This window comes from Cyprinodon variegatus, unplaced genomic scaffold, assembly GCF_000732505.1.
Source record: "Cyprinodon variegatus isolate N-32 unplaced genomic scaffold, C_variegatus-1.0 Scaffold177, whole genome shotgun sequence".
NCBI classification, from domain to species: Eukaryota; Metazoa; Chordata; class Actinopteri; order Cyprinodontiformes; family Cyprinodontidae; genus Cyprinodon; species Cyprinodon variegatus.
In genome coordinates, this window is record NW_015150630.1 from 79,045 (window position 1) to 105,065 (window position 26,021).

Here is a 26,021-nt window from a genome sequence, read left to right on the forward strand (position 1 = left end):
TATTTTCATAGTTTTGTTTATGTATTGCTAAAAAAAAAACTATTTTGTTTGCAGTTCAATGAAGTTACTAGACTAAAGAAAAAAAAAATTACAAACAAAGGGCTTAAACCTGCCATCCCAAGTATACAGTAGATGAATAGCATTATGGCTAAGAAAAATATATATCAGATTTATTGATTATTGATATACTCATCAACTAATTTAGTAATTGTTTAATCATTAGAATACAGACCCTAAAAGATGCCTTTATCTGAAAGAGCAACACACTCAAAGCAGTAACAATTGCCTAGTGAAACCTGCCTTTTGCTGAGCAAATGGTCAACCATTTGGTTCACCATTCAAGGTTAAACCAAAATCGTAAAAAATGTATAAACACTATGCATTCAAGGTTAGAAACCTATTTTGTCCATTACTGTGGCGTATCCTGAACTTCTCATAGGTCAATGTTTTGACTTCATGTGGTTTAAATGCTCTGTAAAATCTTCTCTTCTCTATGGAACCTTTTTTTGTCCGATTATTAATTGATTAATCAGAATAAAGGATCAATGGTTGAATTAATTTGCAAAATAATCATTAGTTACAGCCCTGGATAACCTTGTTTTTATATATATATATATATATATATATATATATATTTATTTATTTAATAGAAATAAGTATTTTAATGAGAAACCAGCTGTTTAAAATTTGAAGACACCTGAAAGTAATGGGAAATGTATATTTTTGCGTTGTAACATTGATGTCTTTTCGTTGTTCTGTCAAATAATTCACTAAATTTACAAATAGTAAAACTGTTGAAACTAAAGCTTTCATCCCCATTTGTTTGTTGAAAAAAAAAAAATAAAATCATGTCTATTTCCTCTGTAGACCCTTAGTTTTGTACTTTTATTGTAGTATTGTAAGTGAACTGGGTTGGATTTATCTAATCTTTATGTTTTGGTGATGGTGTCCAGATAATTTTATAAGTAGCAAAAACAGGAGCTGGAAAGGTTCAGGTCTGCTAATGTCTTTACTTGGATATCAGCAGTCATCTTGGATTCCAGGCAGAGTTTTTTTTTTTTTTTTTGGCTCTGGAGGTCATGGGAAAGCCTTGTGTACTTCTTGTTATCATTTCTCCCGGTGTTAAGTTTCACTCAGAGGAATGCTGTAGAGGATGGCAGACATTCCCTTCCCTCTGGAGGCTTTCTGCCTGGACTGCTGGTGCTAATGGTGTTGACACGACACCATTACATACCAACGCTCATTGTTAGGCAGACACACAAATCAGAGCACACCTTTTTCCACGCCTTAATAAATGCACAACACTGCCACCTGTAACAGTATTTACAAACCCAATGCACTTTCAGTTTCCACCTGCTTAAAGTAAACAAATTATTTCAACATGTTTGTGACATTCTGCTTATCTTCTCCCCTTATCAGCATGTATTCGTTCTCCGCTGTCAACAACCAGAATCTGCAGTCCTTGTGGAATTGGACCCAACACAACCTGACTATTCAGGCAGGGCGTATATTCTTCCGTGGAAACCCGAAGCTCTGCATGTCTGAGATTCATGCCATGTGGGAGAAGACGGGCATAACCGTAAAACCAGAGGAGGCAGATTACCGCTACAACGGGGACAGAGCCAGCTGTGAGTGAACATTTTACTGAAGTAATAAAAAGTTGTTAAAAATATCATGTCTCTTTATAGGGTCATATATATTTATTTGGGGTTTTTTTCTAATAAAGAGCATGATGAGATCAAAGAAGTTTCTACACATGTCTACATTTTTTTTTTCCATATTCTTTCTAATTTAGTCATCTAGAAAACCGGTAACACTTACCGTAACTTTACAGTAAATTAATAACCATGTAATAACTTAGCAAGTAACACTATATTACTCGGTAACAAGAAAAGCTTTATTTTGTATTTACCCCAAAATTAAGGTATATGACTTGAAATTAATTACCTGCATTTAGTTATAAGATTTGTATGCTACTATGTAACAATGGAGACTTTTGATGGGTAATTATCATTATGTTACCACATCATTTATATTATTGGCCACCACCTACCAACAGCTTACAAAGTATTTTTAAAATAGTGATTTTTCATAGCTCTTAACAGTTAAAAACAACTTCACTTAAAGATGATTATCTTTATTAAGAATGACTGATGAATATTACTTTTGTTGATATACCCAGCTTTGGTCCTTAAAGTGCTAAACTGTGTTTTCTAACTCAGAGAGAAATCATGATCCCTAAGAGGGAATTTAAAGCGGTAGAATTATTGTGATTTTCTGTTGTCAGTCAGCATTCAGGTGAATTTCTCTCAGGAAGGTTATTTTCTAAGAGATTTCCCTGAAGTCCTCCCTTTAAGAATTTAAGATGGGAAAAAAAGTCAAGGAATCTGTTTTCTTGCGTTTAAGTTCTTGCTTTCATTATTATTAAGTACATGTCGAAGAAATTATTGTATTAATTTGGGATTTTCAAATTTCAAAGGAGGATGTGTTTTTATCTTCTTTGGAACCCTGAGCTGATGCAGTTCTTTTTTCATTATTTATTATTTTCTGAGCTTTCATCTTGCATTGCTGAGTTAGCTTCTGGTTTGTTTGCCTTAAATATATGATTTTGTTTTTTTTTTAGGTTTATGCACTTGTGTTTTAATTGAAGGACTAAATAGCGAAAAGAATCATGCATCATTTAACACCCGTCGGCTTCTGTAGAAGAACCCAAACGCAGCTAAACTCATTGTAAAAGTTTCACTTATTTGAAACATTGAAAGAAAATCCTATCATTCAAGATGTATCGTTCAAAATTATTGGAGACCACATCTGTTTTCTTCCTGGCGGTATTGTATCTGCCAAAGTTCAAGCTTGTTTCATGTGTTTTTTTGTGATAAATGTGTTTTTATCCCCCTAGTTGTATGGAATCCAATGCAGTTCATCTTCAAATGAAATTTTATGTTCCATGGTTGCTTAATTTTAATTTGCAGAACTGATGCAATATATTTATTATTTGCACATGCTACAATTGCTATCACTGCAGTCTGTTTAATACTCCTCCAACAAAGCCTGGATTTTCTCTGGTTGTTTGAAAATGCTGCAGAGTTAGGCGACAGTTTAATATTTCTTTGAAGCCTGTCCAACTAGCAACTAGGCAGACTTCAAAACAGTGTTTCTATCAGAGTGGTTCTTTCCATCAGTGTGAAGATTTGGCTTTTTCCATTTGTTGCTGTTTGAGTTGTACAAAAAAAGCTTAAAAATAGGAAAATAATTTTGCCTTTTTAGGTAAATTCACACACAAATGGTCAACTGTCATTGCAGGTGAAAGTGACGTTTTAAAGTTCAAGTCTAACATTACAACAAGCCACACCATCACTCTGACATGGGAACGCTACCAAGTCCCTGACCACGGAGACCTCATCAGCTTCATAGTCTACTACCAGGAGTCGTAAGTGCTCAGCCATCACTTCCAATCTGAAGATAATCTCTTAAGCATGCCATTTTCTGAAAGAACAACCGCTTGGAGCAGTAATTAAGATCAAATTATACTTTCTATACATCCGTTTTGAAGATGCAAAACTTTCTGTATCTGTACATATACCTTATCCAGAACTCCTCAAGTGGCAGTTTTCTCTTCACCTTGATCAAATTTTGTAAATATAAATCTCCTATTAAGCACCTTTGTCTTTCCAAAGTTGTCAAAAAATGAATCCATGAGCATTAGTTGCAGCCATACCCTCATCACATTGTGCATAATTTTTATGTTAGTTTATATGCAAATATAAGAAAAGGCAAACCTTGATTCATTAGAAGTTCTTCTAAAGGGTTATTTTTATGCATAAATTAGATGAACTCTCGTTAGTTTGCTGGCTAATCAAGCACAATAATACAATGGTTGTTAAAGCAGGTATTGGTATTTTTTTTTTCTTCCACTAACTTTTTATTGGCTTAGATATAGCTCTGTGTAAAAAGCAAGCTTTCTTATTAATCGCCTTTTGTGCTTTGCTCTACTTATGATGAGTGTCCATCAAACTGTAACCGTAGAGCAGGGGTGGGCAACTCCAGTCCTTGAGGGCCAGTTTCCTGAAACATTTAGATGCATATTTGGTACAACATACCTGAACCAAATGGTTCAGGTGTATATGCAGTAAATTTCTCCAGAGTCCTTTTAATTATCTATTTACTTGATTCAGGTGTGTTAAGTCAAGGACATCTTTAAGTTCCAGGACACAGGTCCTCCAGGACTGGAGTTTCCCACCCCTGCTGTAGAGGCACCAATATCCCTTATGATAAAGTGGCTAATAACACAGTGATCAGTACAACATTTCTATATTAACATGGCTTTTGTTTATCATCTTGTATTCAACTTTTCTTAGAAACAAAAGCATAGATGATCAAATTAAGCAGACTCACACAGTACAAGTATATTGTATTTATAGTAGTAGTTTGATTCCTATTATGTTTAACAAAGCACGGTATAAGTATGCCATATAGATCAGGTATCATTTTAATCTGTCTAAATATTATCCTTTGCCATGCAGAATCACTCCCCTCAGGATGCTGAATGCTTGGAGCCGCTGCAGCAGGACTCTACCGTGCTTCACATTTTAAATTAATGCAGCTGGCATTTATAATGTCTATAGAGCATTAAATGTTTTCATCAGTTAGACGGAGGATCATTAAATGTGGAAACAAAATGAAACTATGATGCAAAGCTTCCTTTCACAGTAGCACACTGTATGTTTTTTAGCCCTAATTCAAATACACATGTGCTTTAAACCAAACAGGAACAAATCATAATACATAATTCATATATATGTCATGAGGATTGCATAATGATTAGAACTGAAACCTTTTTTTTTTTTGCCCAATTGATCCTTTTTCAGGCCCTTCCAGAACATCACACAGTTTGATGGCCAGGATGGCTGTGGCTCCAACACCTGGCACATGGTGGATGTAGACCTTCCTCATGACCAAAATGATCCCAAATTTACTCTTCAACATCTCAAGCCTTGGACCCAGTATGCGATTTATGTGAAAGCCACCACTCTGCAGATGAAGGACGAACACATTTCTGGGGCAAAGAGCGATATAATTTATATCCGCACGCGACCATCATGTGAGTCTAAACTGCCATCTTTTTTTCACCGTTTTGTGTTCAAAGCTGTTTAACACACCATGGCTCTTTTTTTTTTTTTTTTCAGTGCCATCCATGCCCAATGATCCCCGTGCTTATGCCAACTCTTCAACTAAATTGGTAGTGAAGTGGTCACCTCCAGTGTTTCCCAATGGAAATCAAATTTACTACCTGGTTCGCTGGCAGCGGCAGCCTGAAGACAGGGAATTCTATCACCATGACTACTGCTCTAAAGGTTATTAGATTTAATTATCATGAAAATATATACATTTATTGTGTATAAACAATACTTGAATGCTGCCATTCACTAAAGCATATGTTTTCCTACACTTTTTTCTTTTTTTTTTAACAGATCTGAAGTTACCAATCCGGAGCCCATCATTAGGGCCTTTAGAGGAGAAAGATAACCCAAACCCACCGAAGGTTACCCTTCCAGGGGAAACAAAGGGTCTCTGTTGTACTTGCCAGAAGACAGCCGAAGAGAAGGAGCGGGAGAAGCATGACCGCTACTTTTTAAAAGTTTTTGAGAACTTCCTCCATAATACCATCTTTCTCCCAAGGTATGGTAACGTTTTTAGGGTTCAAGGCAAAAATGGTTGCCGTTTATTGTATTGTTAATCGTTTTTTGGGGTAAACTTACTACTGCTACTAATGTCAAGTATTGTGATTTATTGTTTAAACAATACATTACCATAAGTGATGATGAAAAAGTCAGAAATCATTTTAAATCAGTTTATTTTTCTCCTTTTATTATTTTTTTTTTCTATTGCCTTATCAAATTCAAAGAATATGATTAAATGCTGTAAATACAGAATATTTAGTGATATAAATCATACTTCTTTAAATAACTGGTTCCTTGGAGAAGCCTGTTTAAATTAATATTAATAAGAGTGTGATTGTGGGGATTGTGTGTTGTGATTAGTGTGACATGCAGGCACAACTATTCAGTTACCTAAGAACGACTACGAAGAATAAATTAAGTGTTTTTAATTGTCAATTTTATTATTCCCAAAAAAATATGGCGATAGGTTATTAAGGACATATTCCCCAGCCCCAATAGTTATTTAGTTTTAGGGGCAGACATACTAATTTGACTGACAGATCCTTTTAGTCACATGCTCAAATTGAGAGGAAATACATTTGATTTGAGAAAATTCAGGAATGGCTCATGGTTTCACAAGCCAACCCTCAGAGAACCGATTTAAAGCCACAATCTTTGCCTGCATTCTTAAAGCTGTGGTCTCTGCACCAGCGACTAACAATCGACTATTTGTCAGAATGAAGCCCTGCTCATATCTTCCTCCCCCCACTTCACACATACCTGCTAAAACTGATGTAAATAATCACCAGGTTTTTTTTTTCTGCACCTCTTGCCGGAGGTACAGTATTAAGTCATGAAGCATTCATATAATTTTACTATTTACAGAATTTATTATTTGTCACATTTAAGTGTTCTCAGACAGCATTTTTTTTTTACTTAATCGAGGAGGGTTTTTTTTTCTTCTCTTTTTCGTATGTAGATTCCAGGCGGGGAAAGAGACTGTCCATAAAAACAGGAACAGAAAGAACAGGAAATATTTTCCATCTTGTCCCTACCACCTCCTTCCCCTCCAATCCACAGCTTCTTCTGGATGCTCTTTTTGTTTTGTTTCTTTTTTTCTGAAGCAGGACAGCTGCCAGGATATGTACAGTGAGCCCATCTGGAATATAAATGAAAGGGGGAATAGCCCCACCAGTACTAGAAGGAAGATATAGAGTAAAGCAGCATTACCAGACTACAGGAGGGGAGAAAGACGGGTGGAAGACGCCATGTCTGCTTTAGAGACCTCAAGGACCTGTCATCTGCAGACAGGAGCTTTTAGTTATTGTAATCACCTGTTGTAGTTCCTAATGATGAATAGAAAGTGATAAATTGATAGAAATTTCCTGGATGCTGTCACATTTAATTTGCTCTGCTATTTGGAGACTTAACGTGTAGTCATGACTCGCTTGTCTGGACTTTGCTGTTTAAATCTTTCACTTTATTTTTTTATATAAGCCTTAGTGGATAATATCAACTTTTGTAACTTTCTCCTTTAAAATTAGCAGATTAATCAATCAAAAAGTCTTCCTTAATCAAGCTTTGCTTCATCTCTGCTGTCACCAGTCAGAAATATTTAACATTTGGTTTCGATGCCCTGCTGTATCTCTAGTGTGACTGCTGGTGCTGCGTTCACAGCTGTCACCGCCTCACTAGTGATGATGTGCAGTTCCAGGAGCAGCTTATTATCTAAACTCTGACAACAAGAGCCAAAAATGTGTAACATCCTCTTTGCCACTGAGCCATGGTAGTTATGAGTGAGGAATTTCTCTTGTCTGGACAGTTTCCTTAGGCTGTTTTTACTGTTCATTGTAATGCGCCCCGCAGGAGCTTTTTCACTCCTGTATTTTTTTTCTTCTTTTTTTTTTTCTATAATGTGGAAACTGTATTTTTTTCCTTCCGCTGTCTCTGTCTGTCCACTTTGCAATGTTCTGTCTGACCTCATTTATTACACTCCATAGCATCTGGGCTTAAGGCAGACACAAACACAAACATCTGCACACTCAGTCTCCTGCAGGCGTTTTTTTCCCCCTACAGTGGGCCTAAAACATTAGCGGCTATGTATTGTCGCATAGTGACAATTTGAAAAGTATATGGTCTAACTTTTAGTTTTTTATTGCCCAGGACAGTATCTCATTGCACATTTTGTTCCCTCGTTTCAGACCTCCAGACCGTCGCCGCAGAGACCTTTTTGGTCTTGCTAACCACACTCAGTTTCATGATGACGGTCAAGGCAATATCACCTTGGGCTCAGGGGAGAACAGCACAGACGGCATCCCTCCTGTCAATGAGTACCCCTTCAATGATGACAGAACTTCTGCAGAATATTTAGAAATCCCCAACCTGCGACCTTTCACTACGTACCTTATTGAGATCCACGCCTGCAACGAGCAGCTGGGCTTCAACTGCAGTGTTGGAGCTTTTGTCTTCTCCCGGACAAAACCTGCTGGTATGGAAAAAGGAAAAAATATACCCCATGATTTCTTTTCTCTTACATTAAGATATTTATGTTATCATCTTGTGTGTGTAATTGTTTTTGGCAGCCAAAGCAGATGACATTCCTGGGAAGGTTATCTATGAAATGTGTGACAACACTGACGGCTGTGTGGTGTTGCATTGGCCACAGCCTCTCATGCCTAATGGACTTATACTGATGTATGAGATCAAGTACCGCCTGGGGAATGAGGTAATACTGGCAGGGTCTAATTACAGATCCTCTCTTTATATTTTATATGTCTACACTTTATTTACTGTATGTACACCTGCAGCTACATTTAGTGGAACCTTTGGTAGAGACGTGTTAAAAGCTTTTAAATAAAGCTCTTAGTCTTCTCCTATAGCATTTCACAAGGTTGGAGAGTGAGTGTTATTTTACCATTCCTCTTTGCAAGATGTATTTTTTTTTTATGTCATCCAGAGTTGCCCAGGTTCCATTTATAGTTTGTGTGAGGGGGCCACCAGATTGTATTTCAAATCACTATCTGTCTCAGAGTGTTTCACGATGCTGTGAACTTAGAGGTATAGTGGAGGATGTTCTTCTGCTAGTGGATCCTCAAAATAAATGGTCCTCCTAATTGTCAATCTTTCTGGTAATATGTTTACATAAGGCGTCCTACGTGCTTGTCTCCATTTTCACTTACCGGTGGTGGGTCTGACCTAGTGGAACAATTACAAATCTTTATTTGGAAATAAGCGTGTATGAGTGATGCAAATGGCAACTTTTAAACAGAGCGTTCCCTCTCAGGAGCAGGTACAGGGTTGTGAATTTGCTGGGGGGTTTTTTAAGTGGAGAGGGCGAGTCCTTTCAAAAATTCTTGAAAATCCTCCTTTATACCTTTAACTGGCAGCATCACACACGGCACACGCTCAACCTCCCTAACAGTGCACATCAAATGCTTTATTTAGATTTACCAGGTATTTATCAGACATTACTTCTAACATCTGGTAATTATGTAGATGACCTCTGGTAGTTTCTGTTGAGCTTTGATCAGAAAGCTACAGCAAAAATAAGGAATTTGGACCACTTTTTGTTCTAGTTTTAAAAGAAATGACTTTAAGTCACTTAATTTTTATACTCTAGAGCAGCGGTCACCAACCTTTTTACAGTTGAGGGCTATTTCAGGGGCACTGAGTCACAGGAAGGGCTACCAATACTGACCTATGAATTGCAAGGGTCAATCTTTATCATTTCTTTAAATTTCTAATTTTCTTTTAGACACTTTCATTTTAAAAACTCTATAAATGCTTAAATGCCATATATGATTAAATGATGAAATGTTCTATAACTGATTAAAAAAGAAAAGCAACAGAATACAATGAAATTTCAAACGTTGCTCACTGTTGAGTTGTTCTATTTTCAGAAGACTCTAAAGGCACCCCTTGTGGTCCTTGGGGGCCCCTTGGTTCCCGCGGGTACCATGTTGGTGACCCCTGCTCTGGAGAAACCTTTTTTAAGAACTTCTTATAAATTTCTTATTAGAGGTTCTAAAAACATTCAATCACCTTTAAGGAAGCAAAGAATAACATAAACAATGGTTCTTTTTCATTTATTATAATAGGACTACTAGTGCTACAGATAACGTTTCTCTTACTAAATAGAATGTTTCTACATTTTTGTCTGTGGGAAATCTAGCTCTCTTCAGTAAAAGCTGACTTTTGTATAAGATATTTCAGACATCTGTAACTGGGTTGATGATAAATATGACAGTGTATACAATACAGATATATAAATAATAATAAATATGATTTGTCAAAAAAGTTCTTTCTTTCAAACAGAGAACATCAACAAGGATATAAATCGTAACAAAATCACAAGATTAAGCCTGTGTAACCTTAGCTGATTAGAAACTTGGCAACAATTTGTCCTCCTTTAAACTCTGCATAGTAGAGAATAAAATAACTCTAAATAAATGCATATTATTTGAAATAAAGATTACCAAAATTATATTCTGCATGCAAAGTATTATCAAAGCTTTAAAGGCTTAGAACGAGTTGAGCTTTGTTTTAACAGCAGTAATCACTGTTTATTTCTTTTCTTCCAGCCTGAGAAACACAAGTGTGTGTCACGTCGGCAGTACCACGAATATAAAGGATTTCGTCTGACCATCTTGAGCCCGGGAAACTACTCTGCTCGCGTGAGGGCCACATCTCTGGCAGGAAATGGCTCATGGACGGAAAGCATCTCCTTCTACGTTCCTCCACCTAAACGTAAAGCAACACTAACGCATGTTTAAATTGTGTGGAGAGACTTTAAATGTGCTAATGCATCTCACTGTGGTAGATAATACTGAGAAAGTTAATTTCATTTAAGTAAATTAAAATCATAAACATTTTTATAACAATTACATAGTTATATATCTTTGCCATGTTTTAATTGTAATTTAGATGATTGTTTTAGCGTAACACTAATTGAAAACCAGAAGCCAGTTCCTCAGAAAATAAGATCCACCGAAATAGATTTTTGATAAGAAAAAGTTAAACCCTACAGTTATGCAGGTAATGTTCATTCTCCACAAGGAGTAAACCCTTATTTCAGAAACTGGCTCCTACTGTGCATTTACTTTTCTATTTTACTGAAATAAAGGGAAAATCTTTTAATGATGAATCAATTATCACTTACGGTAAATTATTGTTTCTGGTTCTTTCTCCCAGGAGAGGATTTTGCGACGCTCTACTTGGTCATCCTCGTTCCCATCATAGTGACTCTTCTCATCGCCAGTCTTACCACCGTTCTCATCTTCATCAACAAAAAGAGGCAAGTAGTTGCACTGATTAACTTTGCGATGCTCATGAAGCTTAATGGAGAGTGTAATGTTATTTAGAGTTAATGGGTGTTTTCATTTAGACACCCCTTTGGGGGAGAGGAGACATCCTGTTGAGGACTAAATATTGCATCTGAAACTACAGCTTACTTGTCGGTTTACTAAGCTGGGCTTGTGCTTTCAGGAACAACAACAGACTTGGGAATGGAGTTCTCTATGCATCCGTCAACCCAGAGTACATCAGCGCAGCTGAGAGTAAGAATGTCAAACCTCTTTTCCCGCCTCCCTGCTGCTCTGTTTGGATGTTTGAGCATGATGGGTTGACCCTGCATATGTTTTTCGCTGCGGTAGTGTACACTCCGGATGAGTGGGAGGTGGCCAGGGAAAAGATCACCATGCACAAGGAGCTGGGGCAGGGCTCTTTCGGCATGGTGTACGAAGGCACCGCGAAAGGCGTAGTCAAGGATGAACCTGAGACACGAGTGGCGATCAAAACGGTGAACGAGTCGGCGAGCATGCGGGAGCGGATAGAGTTTCTGAATGAGGCGTCTGTGATGAAAGAGTTCAACTGTCATCATGTGGTAAGATGGATTTATGATTAAGCAGCAAAGAAAAAAAACACACCAATAAATGGCTCAAAATATCCTCATAATGGATCGCCAAATGACGCAGTGTTCACCATTATCAAGACTTTCTCATTTTTTTTTAACATACACAAATAGAGCAGAGGGGTTTTAATGCAGGCAGCTGTAGCCTGAGATAAAGGCAGTGCCTCCTGGGGATTCTTTACATGCTCACATCCGTGTAATCCTGGCCTCATTAACTTCTTTTAATGGAAGTGGTAAAGATCCCCATTTTTTTTAGAAATCTGCTCCTATAGATTTTCTGTCATCTCACTGATAAAAGGGGAAGCACTCCATACTTAAAATCTCTTTAAATTATATGTCTGTTTTTCCTTTATTGATATTCAAAGCAAGTTAAAAATAGTGGGCTTATTACCACACTTTTTAGTCTTTAACTTGATCATTTTTCTGCATTTTTTCAGCCGTTTTATTTCCTATTTTAATTAATGCAGGTGCGGCTGCTGGGCGTGGTCTCTCAGGGACAACCTACTTTGGTTATCATGGAGCTGATGACTCGTGGAGATCTCAAGAGTCACTTGCGCTCTGTGCGCAATGAAGTAAGTATTTACCTACTTCCTTCCTTCCTTCCTTCCTTCCTTCCTTCCTTCCTTCCTTCCTTCCTTCCTTCCTTCCTTCCAAAACATATATAAATGCAGAGTAACGATCAAAAACCAAAATAATATTATGAAAAGATATTATGAAATACATATGAATAATAATAATAATTGTTCTAAATAAATTTTTCTGTTGCATCTCAATAATAACTGTAAAGCCAACATTCTCAAGCAACTTGTTTGAAATTTTGATTCTGTAAATTTACCTTCCATGGCTTGTGTAGTTTGATCATCATGCCCACCGATACCGAATAAAACATTTTATACCTTACTTAATTAGCGATATAGCTTTAATAATAAACCCGAATTCAATCTTCAATCAGGGCAATTGAATATACATCACTTTGACAAAACTTATACAGGCACAGTGTAAAGCAGGCTCTGTTGTCCCAACCACACCGATAAAAAGTCATCTAACTAAGAAAACCGGGATTTAATTAGATAAATAACTTTACTCGGTTTCAAATACAAACACATTTTCCAGAAAATGCGTTAAATGTAAACTTTAAATTGAGAAATAAATAAAGAGATTTATAAATAATTTTGATCACTTTGTTATTGCAGTGATGTTAGTTCATTTACAGCCCCCAAAAAGTATTCACACCTGGTTATATTGCCACAATAAAATCACCATTTGATTTTTTTTTTTTAGAGCACATATGATTAACAGATAAAGTTACTGTGCAAATTTAAAGTGAGGTTTTCTCAATAATATCCTGAGCTCTGAAGATCTAAAAGACCATGTATAAAATGTTTTTAATGTTTTACACAACAGTCTGATTGAATGGATAAAACCAATTTGTTTAAAAGCATAGAGGACAACATATAAAGGATCTTAATCTTCTCATCTTCCTGTGCAACAGAACACCAACTCTCAGACGTTGCCGCCTCTAAAGAAGATGATCCAGATGACAGGCGAGATCGCAGATGGCATGGCTTACCTTAACGCTAACAAGTTTGTCCATAGAGACCTGGCTGCCAGAAACTGCATGGTAGCAGAGGATTTCACAGTGAAGATTGGAGGTGAGTTTTATATCTGTTCTTCCTCTTCCAGGTTATCTAAGGCTACGTTCACACTGCAGGCCTTAATGCTTAATTCAGAGTTCTTGGTGAAATCCAAATTTTTTTTTTTTGCGCTGCCGTTCACATTTCCTAATATATGCGATTTGTATGTGATTTCCTGTGTGAACTGCATTTATACAGCTTAATTGTCCCGCATGCGCAATAGAGGACGCAATGACGTCACAAGCAAGCGTGCTCTGTGTTTACGAAAGTAAACATGGATGGTTGCGCTGGACCTGGCGTAGCGATCTTTCCTAACCTTAGAAGCTCAATCTTTTTAAGATGGTAAAAAAAAAATAAACGCTCTCTGCATTATCGTCCGACATGGTTGTTATTTTTCTACCCGCTTCTGCGTAGAAAGATGCAGAATAGTGAAATTGAAGAGTATTAATGACGGTCAGGTCAGATGAATGCGACCTGGTCGTTCACACACAGGTTGCATTTGAAAAGATCAGATTCGTATCAGATTCAGGACAACATAGCCAAATGGCCTGGGTCACATTGGAAAAAATCCGATCTGTTGTTCAGACTACCATGAAAAGATCAGATACTGGTGGCATATGGGCAAAAAAAATCTGATTTGGGTTTCAGGGTGGTGTGTAAACGTAGCATAAAATTGACTCTGCAACAGATTTTAGATACATAAAGAAGAAGGATTTGACTGGGAAAATTTGAGCTTTCAGGAGTTTCTTCTCCCACACAGAGTTAGATATATTTAGTGGCTCCCCCAACCTGTTTTCATTTCTTTTCCTTCAGATTTTGGCATGACCAGAGACATTTATGAGACGGATTACTATCGAAAAGGAGGGAAAGGCCTGCTGCCAGTTCGATGGATGTCCCCAGAGTCGCTGAAAGACGGCGTCTTCACTACAATGTCTGATGTCTGGTATGTGAACACACTACTTAGACAAACACAGAGGCCTACATTGCACATGTATGAACCTGTTTCAATTCAGGGGCTTTAAACTGCCCGCATAGTTTCTCTTTGTGTTGGATAATGCTCTAAACCCGTTCATGCTGTGGGGTCACAACTGTATAAACCTACAGATCATTTCACAGCCAGGATTCTTTACAAGGTTTTCACTCAACAGTTTGAACATAAGTTTCATGCCAAAACAGATAGCATTTCCAAATACTAAATTGTATTTTCTTTTTTTGGAGATTTGGATTGCTGACTCGCCTCTTGTAAATTTCTTCCCCTCTACAAAATGTTATTTTCTTTTTTCCTTCCTTGCTTAGTTTTTTTGAGCCTACAGCTATCTCCTATTTTTCCACTACCTTTTTAGCTGTCAGTTTACTAGCTCCCCTGCAAGTTTTTGTACCCCAACTCAAAAGTGTCCCACAGATTAGTTTATGAAAGCGGGTGTAAACTACTCCAGATGTTCACAAATAAGTGCTTGGTTTTACACCACAAACCCACCTTCCCATCTTCTGTACTACATCCTGTTTCTTTGATGTTAATGTTTAGTGTGAGAGGAACCAATTATGGGCTTCATGAGCACTGTGTTAATCAGGAAAAATAACCAACCTCCCCAAACACATTGTGTGTTGTAATCCAGTTGATCAGAGGGAGTTTTGTAAAAATGTATCAAGGGTAAATAGATATTATCCAACAAAAACATTTGCTTTTTTTAAATAATTTGTATATTTATTTACATAGCACATATACTTTTAAAGTCGCAGTGTTTGCAAAATAAAGCACAGAAATATGCTAAAAGTTGAAACGACATAAATCTAGAGATTCGCAAAGAAAAACATTAAAACAGCCATAATTCTCCTAAGGTAAAATTGGTTTCTTTTTTTTGTGAGACCCAGGTTGTTGGCAGTTTTCACCCTATCAGTGCCTTATGCTAGTCAAGCAAGTGATTAACAGGTGATTTGTTGAAATATAAGGGCTTAAAAGAATAGGATTTGTAAATGCCATACTCAAAAAGACTAAAACAATGGATAAATATCTTTCATGAAATAAGTTTCTCAAAAAAAAACAAAACAAAACAAAAAAGAATACCCTGGGACACCAAAAATCACACCCTAGACACAGGGGTATACTCATATCTATATTCCAAACACAATAGAGACAAAAAGAGCAAAAATTGCACAAAATAATACACAAAAGAAAATAAAAGTATAAAAAGTCCCCAAAAATCCACACAACACGCGTGTCCACAAGTGTCTCAAAAACCGGCGCATAAAAACAAAACACAGAATAAAACCCACACAAAAAAAAAAAAAAAAAAAAAAAAAAAAAATGCAAATCCGAAAAAAAAACAGTGTTAAATACTATTTGTCTGAGTCACACAACCACATATCTGGACTGTGCACTTGGAGCATTTTATGGAATGACTGTAATATTTTCCACTAGTGGGAATAAATTGACCAATTATTTGTTCTGAATGACCAGAACTGCAAATATACAAAATTTTAAAGAGGTAAAATGAGAAATATATAATTAATTTAAAAAGTAGATTAAATTAAACCCTTGTATTTTGATGACACTTTTTGTGAACAGTCCATATTTAAGCTTTTCTTGGAGTTTTTCCCTCATCCTTTCCTATTGACATGTTTCAGACTTATAGGTATCTCAGATTGTCTGACGCAAACAGAGAATATCACTTTATTTTGTTTGCAACATGTCAAACAGGCTTCAGACCAACAGTGTCAATATCATGACGTAATGCATGTAGACTCGTTATATCAAGCAAACTAGATACCCTTGGAGGAATACTTGAGTCAGTGACTGATGTAGGAGTGAGGATAAACATGGGAATAACTTTGCTCCAAGTATACATAAGGTCAATGGCTTTGTATTTTAAGATATATATTTTGCTTTAATAAATAGTTGAGAAAAACTCTTTGACTGGTTTAGAGGGTAATCAGTATCTTAACTAGAGGAAATAGCTACTGTCTCCACTTGAATCAACGACTGGTTTGTTTGTGCCTGTTTGTCAGATTGCCTTGATTACCGGTAAAAGATTTCTGCTATTATAAAAACAAACAAAAACACCCACTACAGGTCAGAGCATTTTACTGTATGTGAGTTTTAATGAGAATGTAGAGAACTGCAATGCTTCTCAAGCTCATGTTAATCATACACTGCAAAAGAAATTCTTAAATTGTGTATTTATCCTTAATTTAAGTAGGTAAATAAGATGGTTTCCCAGTGGAATGAGTATTTTTACTCTTAAATTAAAATAACTAGATGATATGCATGAAATAAGACAATGCCATTGTTCTTTTTCTTTGTTTAAATGTAAATTGTCATGTTCTATAGACAAAGAGTCTCACAAACCTCCTCAATTCAAGAAAAAATGCACTTATTTTGAGAAATTCTATTTTTTTGCATTGTAGAATTTAAACTTTTGGGATGATTTGCAATTTAGACTCTATTATCAAAGCCTTCAGCTTCATTGTTTTTTTTTTTCCCGCTGCGATTCTGCAGGTCATTTGGTGTTGTGCTGTGGGAGATCACCACCTTAGCTGAACAGCCTTACCAGGGCATGTCCAATGAACAAGTACTGCGCTTTGTCATGGAAGGGGGACTCCTGGAGAAGCCCGACAACTGCCCGGACATGCTGTAAGTCTTGTTATTAAAACCATAAACTGCACCCTCTCCTGACGGCTCAATATTTTAACTCGCAGCTATTTTAGGTTAAGCTGTTAGGGTAAGGGATACTGTGTGCATACACTGTGGTGAGGGCTGACATTAACGTCACTGGTTAAATGCAGTCGCCTGACTGCATGACTAAAATGTTCAGCTGGCGGTGGGGAGCCTCCTCACTCGTCAATATCGGCCCATAGAAGGAATGCCACAACCTGTGTGAAAGATGTCACTCGATCCAACTGTGGGAATCGTTATAGAGGAACGAGGCAACAAGAATAAGGACATCAGAAGGGCTAAATATATTTATAATTTATAAATGTAAATATTGATGATTGCAGATGATTTTTCATCCTGTGGAGCTCCATATACTGTAGCCCTTCTTTGACTTGATAAGAAGGTATTCTTTGTCCCGCTCCCCATGGCTGACCTCACCTTAAAAAGAGCGTGAGCAGAACAGAAATTAGGGCTCAGTGTTGTGCGAGCACAAACCTCTGGTTTCTATGGCAACATCAACAGTTTTGTCCTGATTACAGGAGCGTGTGGACTGTGTTACAGAGGTGACGCAGGGGGAAGGGCTTAGTATTTTTTTTCAACTTTGAGTGGAGTCAGGCTTTGGTCTGAAGATTTAAAGAAGCTTCAGGCAGACTGCTGAAGTTTCGACAAAGTTGGTTAATAGAGGAGATAACACAAAGTGGAAATAAGGGGAAGAACACAGTAAGATGAGTCATATTTCGATGTTTTTCAATGTCTCTTTTCAATAAGGAGATGTGAGTCACAGAGGTTCCCTACAGAATAGAGCTGTTTCTTTCAGATATGGAATTTGCTGGTCACATTTAATGGCAGTTATGTTAGGAGATAACCTAAAAACCCTCAAATTAAACAGTTTACATTGCAAAAGCATAACCTTGCATTTACAGTATTTAGAGAAATCCAACATTTTATACAGGGTATTCCAGAACCAAAGCTTGCTGTTGCAGAGCTGCAGCAACAACTGTTAGATATGATCTACATGCATATAAATTGTTTAGCAATGCTTACAAAAAAAAGTCTTTTCTGTTCTAGCGTTACCTAATGCAGTTTACTAAACTTTACTGGAATTTTAATTTGCCCTTTGATATTTTGTCAAGTGGGGCCCAAATGAAGCTTTCTGCCACAAACATTCCAGGTGAGTTTGGCATGAAAGAGGATTAAAAGCACCTCATGCCTATTGTGGGGAAAGCTGGACAATTTGTGATGCAGTGGACCTATCTGTCTTTTAAAAAATAGCATAAAATCTGTGGGCTGAGCTGAACAGAGGAGAGCACATACTGTATAAAGACATTGGACTTGAGACATAAGTTGTATTTTAATTGACCATCAAATTGACCAAACTGTAATTATGAAATTAAATGTGCTAAATGGAAACACCACAATAAAAAAAAAGAATCACATTTTCGCGATAAAAACTGTTAAAACTTTGTTGAGGTGCTTTTTTCCGGTCGTATTGAAATGATTATATTTCCTGCAATGGAAACACGTTTTTCCGTTTTTTCACATCACTCAAGTGACTTGACCTGCAGTCTGCAGTCTGTAGAAGACCGGAAGTAGTTGGAGGATGATGGCGCCCACTAGAGCCATGGCTGAAATATGGATATATCTCATGTTTTTACCACCGAGAGAACGAACATATACATGCCCAATTTTAATTTTAATTTATTTTATTTAAATACTGCGTTGTGGAACTTTGCATATTCCAATTTAGCATAAAATCAACATAGTTTTTTGCAAATCTCTAATGGAAACACGGCTACTATGTAAAGAGGAATGGCCAAAGACCTCTCTGTCTATAATGTTTAACCTTGTAGGAAAATGCAATTTGATGTTCTAAATAATGTTAAACTAAATGATAACAGTGAGAGCAGAAATAGTTGTGATAATTATTTATGTGCCTTCAAGAGATCAACCTATACAGTTTTTTTTTTTGTTTTTTTTGTTTTTTATTGATACAGGTTATTATAAAAGCTATTTTACCAATCCCTGATATATATAGCTGATTTTTTTGGGATGATTTAACCCACCACACAGCCTCTTACTGCACTTGCAAAAAGTGTTGCATAGTTGGAATCTGAAAAGATCAGACCCTAAGTATTTTATTGGTGACAGCAGTTTCAAATATGCATCACTTCTACTGTGTTATTTGACCAGCATCTGAAATGTAACACCAGTTCAGATGAGAGCTGATAAACCTTGTTGAGGGATTTCAGGATGGTAATGGATACTAGGCTAGAGCTAAACAGAACATTAAAGGAAGTAAATAGTAAAGTATAGGGTAGCTGAGGCTGTATGAACATGGCATATACAGTCAAAACTCATCTCCAGTTTGGACAGGTTAGAAGTGAACTTATATTAATAGAATGAATGACTAGATACTGACAAGAAGTCAGTTCTTTATTCTGTTTTGTAATTATTATCAACAAGTGTACTGGAAACCAGATGTTTGGCAAAGCAGAGGGTTACTGTGGTGTGTCAGCACAGCTGAAAGTATTAGATTTCTTTTCATTAGAACTCTGCTGTGTGGGTTTGAACATATATCAATTTTAGGACAGTTCTTGCAATATTTAAAAAAACAGACAAACAAAAAAAAAAGTTAGCACTCCCTCTGCTGCTCCAGAATGATAAGTAAAACTGGCACTAAGGCAACCCTCAGATTTCTCTGGGAGGAGAACAGCTGGCATCTAGCTGCAGGACTGATTCTGAACGCCAAGGAGGCCTCAAGGAGAGAAGAAAAACAAGACTGAGGGGGGAACAGCGGTAACAGAACCCAAGATGGCTGAGGTGTTTATGTCAGTGAGCCTTAGAGAGTATTCTTAGCTTGTTTGTGTATAATTGAAGTTGTGGCATGTGGTGAAGAACCACACAAAACTGTAATAATTCTCTCTTTTTATGGTGTTGTTTTGACATTCCCAAAGCTTGGTTGCTGGCATGGCTCAGTAACCTGCATTTTAGCTGAGTCCATTTTACATACAGTAGCATGCAAATTTCTAATCTTTGAAAAAGTCATAAAGTTAATTCATCAATTTAGAGGGAGTTTCTCAATAGGTTTCAAAGATTAGTCTTTGTTCACAGTTGTACATTCAAATTTTGGGGGGAGAGGAGACATTATTAACCAATATTAAGTTATTAGGCAACTTAAAAAAATACAGGTGTAGAAGTGATCTGACATCCTTGTTGCATTCCGGCCTTACATCCATGTAATATTAGACAAAAAGACTGCAGCTCAGCCTGTTTATGTAGCTCAAAAATGTTATTCTTTTAATTACAATTCTAATATTTTGTGTGTTATACCTTTAAAGTCCAAAAACAGAAGTGAATAGAGCTTAAATGTCAAAAGAGGCAAAAAATTTGAGTCTATCCTGCCATCTGCTGGTCATAAAAGGAAGTGTTATGGTGTTACAATGCTGGCTGTGATGTGCCTCTCCATTAACCGTTGCAGTGCAAGTTTTTCCTTAACAAGAGCTAGATCTAGGTCACTAAAATTAGTTCCATCTTCCAAGCATAAGTTGCTGCATCCTGAAATCTTTTAACAAACTTAATGATTTTTCTTTTTCACAGAGGATTCAAAATCATACTTTGAAAACTGAATTTTGTATTTAATTAAGCTTTCCTTTCTGAAATACTATTTTCTTAATAATATAAAAGCTTTAAGCATTACAATAAATATGTTTTTTGTTCTTTAAAATTCAAAATTTAAACGCTGACGCTTGAAATAATTATGATGTTAATAACTTACCCACAGGTTTGAGCTGATGAGGATGTGTTGGCAGTACAACCCCAAGATGCGTCCGTCCTTCCAGGAGATCATCAACAGCATCAAAGACGATCTGGATCCCCACTTCCGGGAAGTAAGCTTCTTCTACAGTGAGGAGAACAAACCGCCGGACATGGAGGAACTTGACATGGAGGTGGAGAACATGGAGAACATTCCACTGGACCCTGTATCTACAAGGCAGCCGCCTACTGCTGCCGTTCCACCTTCTGGGTGCATGGGAAGCAGGTCACCTCCTCCCTCGCAGCAGTTATCTCCCTTGCAAGGCCCAAGTACGCCCCTATTAGGGTCTGTGTCCCATTCGCCACCGGGCCCTCTGGCCACAGCTTTGACGTCTTCAGGGCACGGCTCAGACAAGCACTCAGAACATGCTTTGGCCAATGGACCTGTGGTTGTCCTGCAGCCAAACTTTGATGAGTTGGAGCCATATGCACACATGAATGGAGGCAGAAAGAATGAGCGGGCGTTACCGTTGCCCCAGTCATCAGCCTGCTGATATTGGTCCAGCACCTCTTCTTCCTCTCACACAGGGTAACTGAAACCTCACTTTCTCTTAAAAAGGATTGATGAGGTAAGACAATTACGTTTTCTCTACTGTGTGCCAGTAGATGGGCTCTCCACTATATTTCAGGTGTGGAAAGAAATACAGACTCTGAGAACTGTAAAACAGCACAGAAACCTGCTGAGGCACTGGGAGATTGGTGGCTCAGACACACTGGGGGACTCCTTTCTGCATAGTTACATACAAGCCCCTTCGAGAAGGAAAAAAACATAACGATGTATATTGGCACACAGACCTATACATGAACAGCAAGAAAAAAAGTCTTTTTAGCATATCTGCCAGCAAAACCAACAGAAGAGCACTTTTGTCCTGAGGATTTCACAGAGGATGATATGAAAATATTAAGTATCTATTCGTAGAATCCCATCATTCTCTCCAAAACACGGCAGAGCTCATTTTTTTTTTATGAAGCAGCCGGGTTCATGTTATGTGACAATGCCTCCCTTGAAAATAAGACTCTTTTAAATACTATTATTTCTATGTGATCCCTTGAGGTGTGGGTTCAATTGGTAAGCCTGTTTTTTATCTGCCAAACTTTTGCCAAATCAAACTTTTTCTTCAGTCTCCTAAAGGTGTCCTTTTTTGCTAAAAACTGTGATTCAGAGTTGAGGATCTTTCACTGCAATAACAAAACCGTATTTGGCGCAGAATTTTGGATGTTTTTGTAAAATTTAAATCCAAGGTGTACCACATTATGCTCGGTCATCACTGTGTATGGGGTGGAATAAATTTATAAGGTAGAGAACACATTTATTTGCACAAACAGAAGCCAGTCCAAAGATTTAAAGGTGGCAAGCCACAACTCTGATTTAGCATGACGTGGATGTCATTCCATATTATTAAACATTTGAAGTGACTTTTCACCCGTCTAGTTTCAAAACCGCAGGTCTAATCGGCTGAAAATACAGATTCTTGCGACCAACAATTAGACTAGAAAACATGTCATCACTCAAAGATGATCAAATAGCAAAACTTTTAACTACCAGACACATCCACAAAAAGAATAAAAGTCTGCTAACCCCGTATAAGTGTAACAAAACCAGAAATACATTGACACAGACCAGCCATTAGAAAAGTATTCATTGAAAAACATTTAATGTTATAAATTAAAGGCTGACTCAAACAAAACAAAACAAAAAAATTTATTTATTTGATTACTAACCCTGCCTTTTTCATCAGTAATTAAAATGAGAGAGAGCATCATCCTAAATTTGTACCTGTTGGATTTCTTTGTCATAGAACTACTGATTGTTTTGCTACATAGCACATAGAAAGTGATAACTAGCTCTGTATTGTGGACTGGTATCTTTGTTGGCATTTGTGCTGTAGCTCCCTATTTCTCATTTTTTATAAGAACATCAGTTGGTATGTAGCTTACACAAAACCTGAGAAATTTGTGGCAATTAGCTTTTAGTTTCCTTGTCAGTGGTGACACAGGGAAAAAGTGCTTGTTTAAAGTTTCTCACTTCTGTTTTCCCTTATAACCAGGTCTTTATTAATTTAACATCTGCCACTTAACACTGGAATTTTTGTTGGGCTGTTTTTTTTTTCTTCTGTGTAAACTTGCAGACTGAATGCTACATTTTTTTTTCCCAGAAGGGTGGGAAGGAGGTGATGTAAAAAAAAAAATGTATATATATATTTTTTTCACTCTAAAGCCTAAAATACAGTTGCTTGAACCCGATAAAACGTAACAAGAAAGTACTTAGTTCGGAAAGTTTATGATCCTGGACGAGCCCCCAAAAAGGCTATTGCTAGATTCAGTAATGTAAAAGAAATACCCAGCTTGGTGTATTTTTTTTAGAATTGAATATAAAAAGGAAGGGGCTCAAAATGCTATCCTTGTGACATGGATAACCTGCTCCATTAGTTGTAAGCAAGCATTACACAGCATAGTATGAAGTATTACATCAAAATACATTACTGCTTTCACATTGCTTTGTTTGATGCAGGTTTTAGCATTTGATTTTGCAAGAGTGAAACAAACAAATATAACAAAGCAACAAAGTACAGATGCAAATCCAACCCAACAGAATCTCGTGCATTTCTTGGTATTAAACTGACCGAAAGTTTTTCTAGTGTTTTGATTAATACACAATTTAAAAATTATGGTATTGTATACATTTTATTACAATTACTGAAAATTTGTTCCACCTCATAAAATCTTTTTCTCAATTTCATAAAAAAACAACTCTGAATTACAGCATCAGTCTCTTCCTTAGAAAAAAAATAAAAGCAAATCCCAGATTCTCAGTATCTGGCAATAAAAATTGCTTTAACTTCCTCGAACATATAAAAAAGGACACTTTTCAGGTCCAAATTAGAGACTTCAATCAAGAAGCTGCTGGGTCATATTTAGTAACCCAGAGGACTTTCAGGTCTCTAAAAGTTAGCATTAATGGTATCTCTTGCATTTCAAACACATGTAAAAGGTCTTATAGTTGCATTTTGGACTCCAGGATAATTTTTATACACATCAATGATTTTTGTCACTAAAGAAAAAAAACAAAATACTTTTTTTTTTTTTATACTTTTAAAAATGTTTGCCTCTATGTCTGTACAGAACAAAGCTGCTATTTTATTCTTTTTCTCTTTTTGGATGTTATATATATATAAATATATCTATATATAAAGAAATCCTTCAGGTTTGCTATTTTATGATCCCCCACAGCAGTCCCTTTTTATATCTTTAAGCTCTAGTTAAATCAAAAATAAAAGTTAACCCCTCAAGATTTTGAGTAAAACAAAATTTCATTCATTGCCTTTTGTTTTTATGAAATGATTATTTCTCTAGTTTTTTGTCAACTTCTATTATTATTATAAATATTATTGTTGTTTTATTATTATTAGTGATGAACATTTTAGCTCGATGTGTGAGCTTGTACTTCTGCACCCTCTTTTTATGTTATTGTTTAGCACTGTGCCTAGTGTTGCCCCCTAGGCGCATTTTAATCTCAGGTTAAAGTAAAGGCTTTGCTTTCTCCAAACATTCTCCTTTCCCTTACTTGGCTCACCTTTTGCCTGCTCCTTTACAGTGACTCTCATCTGTGAGTTTTTTCTTTACCCTTCAATGTGTTCCAGTCTACGACTCACCAAACCTGTTTATCTGTTGAAGTCAGCATTAGCTCTGACTTGCGAGATACTTTAGACCAGACCTGGTCTTGTGAACCCATCCATCCGATTCCTGTTCACCTGTTAATAGGGCTCACGTGGTTCTCTTGTTTGCCTTAATCATGCCAATCATATTCTTAGCATTTAAAGACCCCTATCACTATTTTGTCCTGTCAAGCACAAAACAAATCCACTTCTGCTTACCGGTATATCAAATCATGAAAATATTTCAAAACCTTCATCTGAAAGCCAAATACAGGATCAGTTAGGGTACATGGAAAAGAAAAAAAATCAGTGTCACAGATTAAAAAAATAAAGGTCTTAATATGGCTGAAAGGAAAAGTGTGTTTTGAAGGATCTCTAATGTTGCCTGGTGATTTCTGTTTTCTTTTTTTTTTTTACCGTATTTTCCTTGTAGGAGTGTTTATTTATTTATTTTATTATTGTGTTTTCCTTTTGAATACCAGTAAAAATCACTGTAAAAAATGCCCCATAAGTAAGTACAAACTTGGTTTATTATATTAATGATTTCATGTATGCATTTTCCTTGGTGTCATGACAAGGGTATTTTTGTTTTGTTTTTTTCTCCATTCAGGCATAAATCTACCTCACTCTTTTTAACTATGTCTGCATACAAAAGAAATGCATCTCACTATTTAAAATTTTAGGAGAAACCTCAACTAACTAAATAAAACAAACAGGAATCTAGAGAAACGTTTAAAAACATGGACTAGGACAGAAGGTGGAATCAGTTTGGCCAATAAATTTGCACACAAAGTGTTTTACAAAAAAAAAAAAAAAACGACTTCCTGCCTCAGATTTGGGACAAAATGAATAATAAATGTTCAGTTTGCACTGCGGTTTTCCTTTCGCTTTCGTTCGTTCAGCGTCAAATCATATTTGACCTGATGGAGCTGCACTGTTTACAGCTTGATCATAAACAGGATGTGATAAATCAAAGCCAAACATTCCTTCTCCACAACGTCCCAGCCTATTGTCACAACCTTCAAATCCTCAAACCACAAACATTAGATTCTTATCCAAAATTTATTTATAAAGAAATCTAATAAGATAAAATGGGAATAATAAAGAAAGGGAAAATAATTATTTACCTCCAAGGATAATAGAAAACTCCACATATATATGCAGTTTTACTTTTTTTTTAATCCAAAAATCTACAGCATTTAGTTTCTTAGTGAAGAATTGATCAGTGTTGTGAATGTAACAGGGACAGATATGTAGTTTTCACACAAAGTATCTAAGAAAATTGTAAATCTCACCTTGTACACGTTTCTACCTTCAGCAAGAATCAAGAAATCTTTAATCTTTTAATCAAAAGTGGCAAACAACTAAAAAAGCCACTATTTAGTTTTATCTTTTGTGTAAACTGCATGTAGTTTTCTGATTGTCATTTTTCGATTAGAAATGTTCCACCCACTTGTGTCAATGTGCGTTTCTTGCTTACTAGTGTGAATATTTTAGCATTTACAATGGATATTACAATTCAAGAAGCCATGATAAAATGTCAGGTTTATGGGATGTTAAAGATTTAGACCAAGATGAACCATTTCAGAATTCAAATCCCCCTTTAATGCAGCATGAAGAAAATTTTTAATCTTTATGAGGAAATACAAGGAATCAAACCTAAAATGATGATGTTGCATGAGTATATTCCTATTGAAC

At 36.5% G+C, this 26,021-nt stretch overlaps 1 protein-coding gene across 2 annotated transcripts in view; it reads left to right on the forward strand.

Annotated features, from left to right (window-relative positions):
• igf1r (insulin like growth factor 1 receptor) overlaps positions 1 to 22,369 on the forward strand; it is a 96,245-nt gene extending 73,876 nt beyond the window's left edge. The window contains exons 6-21 of one of the 2 annotated variants that reach the window (XM_015378702.1): positions 1,420 to 1,628; positions 3,304 to 3,430; positions 4,869 to 5,101; positions 5,187 to 5,354; positions 5,472 to 5,679; positions 7,862 to 8,148; positions 8,243 to 8,385; positions 10,241 to 10,406; positions 10,851 to 10,953; positions 11,145 to 11,215; positions 11,312 to 11,541; positions 12,036 to 12,140; positions 13,061 to 13,220; positions 14,016 to 14,145; positions 16,699 to 16,833; positions 20,636 to 22,369. In XM_015378702.1, coding sequence (XP_015234188.1) covers positions 1,420 to 1,628; positions 3,304 to 3,430; positions 4,869 to 5,101; positions 5,187 to 5,354; positions 5,472 to 5,679; positions 7,862 to 8,148; positions 8,243 to 8,385; positions 10,241 to 10,406; positions 10,851 to 10,953; positions 11,145 to 11,215; positions 11,312 to 11,541; positions 12,036 to 12,140; positions 13,061 to 13,220; positions 14,016 to 14,145; positions 16,699 to 16,833; positions 20,636 to 21,161 — 3,001 coding nt within the window. In that variant the 3' untranslated portion in view covers positions 21,162 to 22,369. Of the gene's footprint in view, positions 1 to 1,419; positions 1,629 to 3,303; positions 3,431 to 4,868; positions 5,102 to 5,186; positions 5,355 to 5,471; positions 5,680 to 7,861; positions 8,149 to 8,242; positions 8,386 to 10,240; positions 10,407 to 10,850; positions 10,954 to 11,144; positions 11,542 to 12,035; positions 12,141 to 13,060; positions 13,221 to 14,015; positions 14,146 to 16,698; positions 16,834 to 20,635 lie in introns of both variants that reach the window. The other variant, XM_015378701.1, reaches the window with a different exon arrangement.
• The last annotated feature ends 3,652 nt before the right edge of the window (positions 22,370 to 26,021 follow it).